At 39.6% G+C, this 3969-nt stretch overlaps 1 protein-coding gene across 1 annotated transcript; it reads left to right on the top strand.

Annotated features, from left to right (window-relative positions):
• Window positions 1-1543: 1543 nt before the first annotated feature.
• LOC104415445 (probable aldo-keto reductase 1) lies at window positions 1544-3569 on the top strand. Its single transcript, XM_010026733.3, has 7 exons — window positions 1544-1676; window positions 1796-1963; window positions 2070-2273; window positions 2379-2551; window positions 2681-2777; window positions 2868-3024; window positions 3107-3569. Exons 1-7 carry the CDS (start codon window positions 1617-1619, stop codon window positions 3301-3303), a joined length of 1056 nt encoding a protein of 351 aa, XP_010025035.2. The 5' UTR covers window positions 1544-1616; the 3' UTR covers window positions 3304-3569.
• Window positions 3570-3969: the final 400 nt, after the last annotated feature.

The raw sequence follows: 3969 nt of genomic DNA, 5'->3' as shown, positions 1-3969 counted from the left end.
TTGTGATAAAAAAATTATTTTTAGGTAAATTTGTTATAGGTGTATCGGTTTGGGATTTTTCAAAATATTAACTTTTTAGAAAGGAAGAACTTAAATCTACAATATAAATATTTTTTGGGACTAGAGGCACGAGACCATCACTAGCTCCCTTGGTCCACCATCATACGAGGAGTTTTTAAGTATCTTATAAAATGTGAAATGCCCTTTTAAGCTTAGTGAGAATTGTATCCAACTCTCATTTCATTTTGAATTAACTTCACATTAGTCTGTCATGCGAACATTTTTCTTTTAAAACTATTTTCGATGCCACAATATACATAATTATTTAACTCAATACGGTAGTAGCTCGTAACATTTTACATATAACATGTGAAAAATACTTTTCTTATAAATTAGTCCGATTTCCTTATCCTTGACGGTTCTAAGGCCGCAAATGGTGAAATATTAAAACAAGATATAGTTTGACCTAATGCGCCCCATAAAAAAGGGGTCAGGCCGTCAACGTAAGCAGACACGCTACGGCTCTATTGTCTCCACGTGCTGTTGGATGCTCCAAGGTTTGAATCACCCAATACATCACAAGTCCTTTTCATGACGTCACTCATACACCCCGATAAATAGTGAGGAGCTAGTATTATTATAGCTATGAAAGATAACATATGATATGGACGACATGAGGAAGTCATTAAAATGTTTTTATCTCGATCCTCGTCTGAATATCAAGATAAGCTGGACGTTAAAAATTTAGGAAGTATTCTATTTTCTCAAAAAAGAAAAAGCCAAGAAAAATATCGCAGGTGTGATGCATGCAGATAATAACACGTTAAAATAATATATATATCCATAAAGCTCGCTGTGCCTATATATCAAATAGATAGCCGGAAAAAGCCTTCCTAAGAGCAAAAGCTCCTTCCTTAGATAATATTATCTCTTAAGTGGACACCAATGATATAAATTATAGTATTTGCTTCTTCTTTTTTTGTTGCTAAATGTGAATATAAACTAAATAAACCTTATTATTGAGCAAAAATCCAACTATAGCATGCATGAAGCCAAGCAAAAGTTTTAAACATTTTAATTTTGCTATCAATCCTAAACCTCTTAATAATTTGTCAATGCAATCATTTCAATCAATTTTAGTCAAAAATCACCGAGATGAACTTTAATTGTTTTGTGTTGAATAGTCATAGCTGATATGTATAATTTTTAAAACTTTTAAATAATTTTTTGGAACTTTCTTTTTTCGTTTTTCAATTTATTTTTCTAATGTAAGCCAGCCACGTCTAGTAGCGACACCCCCACCGGCCACAGTCGAGACTACAGACAGGCGAAGGGAAATAAAAAAAAAATAAAAAATAAGAAATTTTTTTAAAGAATTGAAATGCTCTTGACGTATTGGATGATGCAAAACTCAAGTAGCCAACAGCTTAAGACACTTCTGCTTACATGGTGGGTCATGGTCAAACGCCGCCTTCCAGACTACCACTTGCTATTCATAATTTGAAGTTTTGCCTTTCTTTATCCTTGCCGCCTCGACTCCTATAAATATGCACGAAATATAACGATCACGAAACCAGAAAATACAGCAAGTAACAACTTCAAGATATCATCCGAAGATGGCTGAGCATCAGGGGGTTCAGATTCCGCGAGTGAAACTCGGAACTCAGGGTCTTGAGGTTTGTATTGAAACTTCTCCTGTTGATTAAATTCTTGCGGATCCATTGAAGCAGCTTCATGCCAAGATGTATGAGTAATGGTTTCTTCTTCTTCTTCTGTTGTTTTCGAATAATTGCAGGTTTCGAAGTTGGGTTTTGGCTGCATGGGACTCACGGGCTTTTACGATGATCCTGTCCCGGAGGAAGTCGGCATTTCAATCATCACCGACGCCTTCGCCAAGGGGATAACATTCTTCGACACGTCAGATATATATGGACCCAAAATCAATGAGATTCTTGTTGGAAAGGTAATGTGATTAAACCGAAACCCACAAAAACCAGTACTTTAGTCTTTTGACCGATACATTTTAGTTTTATGGTTATTAGAAAAACTTCATGATATCATTGATGCAGGCATTGAAGAAGTTGCCCCGGGAGGAGGTGCAGCTAGCCACCAAATTCGGTGCTGTGAAAATTGAAGTGAACAATCTCGTGATCAAGGGGACGCCAGAATATGCCCGTTCATGTTGTGAGTCAAGCCTCGAGCGCCTTGGTGTTGAATATATTGACCTCTATTATGTGCATCGAATTGACACATCAACCCCGATAGAGGAAACTGTAAGTCTGTTTAGCAACTTTTCCTGCTTGTGTATGATTGTCGATGCTCTAATGGGCTTTAGCGATCAGTAATTCATAAAACCAACTGGTTTTGAAAAAATGCAGATGGGAGAACTGAAGAAGTTGGTGGAAGAAGGAAAAGTCAAGTATATCGGCCTGTCGGAAGCTAGCCCTGACACCATACGGAGAGCGCACGCAGTTCATCCCATCACGGCCTTACAGATGGAGTGGTCGCTCTGGACTCGCGAAATCGAGCAAGAAATTGTCCCGCTCTGCAGGTATATTGTTTTTCATCTCCATCAGAGGAGACTTCAAATTCTTTCCTAAGTTGCTCTCCAAAAAACAGCCTTTTCGCTTTGTATGTTGTTCCCTCCTAAATCTTTTGGCCCACCTCTCAAAATTTTCAGGGAGCTCGGAATTGGCATCGTTCCGTATAGCCCTCTCGGTCGTGGGTTCTTCGGGGGCAAGGGAGTCACAGAAACTGTGCCTGCAAATAGTTTTATGGTATGTTAATGGTTAAATGGGCTCTTCTCTCTTAGATGCCCTCAAAGCTTCTTCACTAATCCTCGCTAATTTGTTTCCCTCATTTCTCAGGGAATGACATTTCCTAGGTTTCAAGCAGGGAATATGGACAAAAACAGGGTTGTTTATGCTCGAATGGAGAAGTTAGCGAAAAAGCACAACTGCACCCCTATACAGCTTGCCCTCGCATGGGTTCTCCATCAAGGAGGTGATGTTGTCCCTATACCTGGTAAGGATCGGATGTTTACGACATCATTAACACAGATAACATGAATTGGGATATCTGTTTTGAAATTATGCGGTTTCTGCAGGAACAACGAAAATCAAGAATCTCGATGTCAACATTGGTTCCTTGAGAGTGAAGCTTACAGAGGAAGACGTGAAAGAGATCTCAGATGCTGTGCCAATTGATGACATTGCCGGCGACAGAGTCAGTGAGCACTTTGTCCGCTGCTTGTGGAAGTACGCGAACACGCCCCCGAGAGATGGGAAACCGTCGGCTAACTAGACTTCTCTTGAGTGTGGTGATGAAGCAATGTTGGGCTCTCTGCTCTCTTTTGCTCCGTGAAACTGCTGCCAGAAAATAAAACTCAGAATAGCTTGAATAAGAATAAAACCAAATTAGGCAATTCTAAGTCATTGGCTTCTTTTGTACTCATGAAGCATTTGTTCGCTGGTTGTTCTTCTCTAATACAATAAGGTGCCAGATATCAAAATGTCATATTCATTCTACTGAACTGACAATGAACTCAAAACCGCCTGGACGAAGTTGTCGATTCTGTCTTTCTGCGTGGCATAACAGCTTGATATGCATGCCTCCGACGGCCTTTTCAATCTCTTGCTAGACAACTTTGTCGGATGATGGCACGAACCCTGCAACTACTTGCATCTGAAAAATACATACCACACTTGCTTATTGTAGTTGACTGGAATTACCATTTCGACTGCACTGCCATGTAAAACATGTTTCTCTTCTACACCTCTTCTAGCAATGGGTTGATGATAACTCGGGGTGCTCCTATATAAGTCTGCCTTTTGATTCAATTCGTGGACGGATTAATTCTTCAAGAATGAATGTGTGCTTGCGGACGAAGCTTACAACATAAATTCAATTACTCATGTCACCAAATGCAAACAGTTTCTGGTTTAGGCCACTCCACTCGAGCCAGGCACG

The sequence above is a fragment of the Eucalyptus grandis genome, chromosome 8, assembly GCF_016545825.1.
Source record: "Eucalyptus grandis isolate ANBG69807.140 chromosome 8, ASM1654582v1, whole genome shotgun sequence".
Lineage (NCBI taxonomy): Eukaryota > Viridiplantae > Streptophyta > Magnoliopsida > Myrtales > Myrtaceae > Eucalyptus > Eucalyptus grandis.
This window is presented reverse-complemented; position numbering and strand designations above follow the sequence as displayed.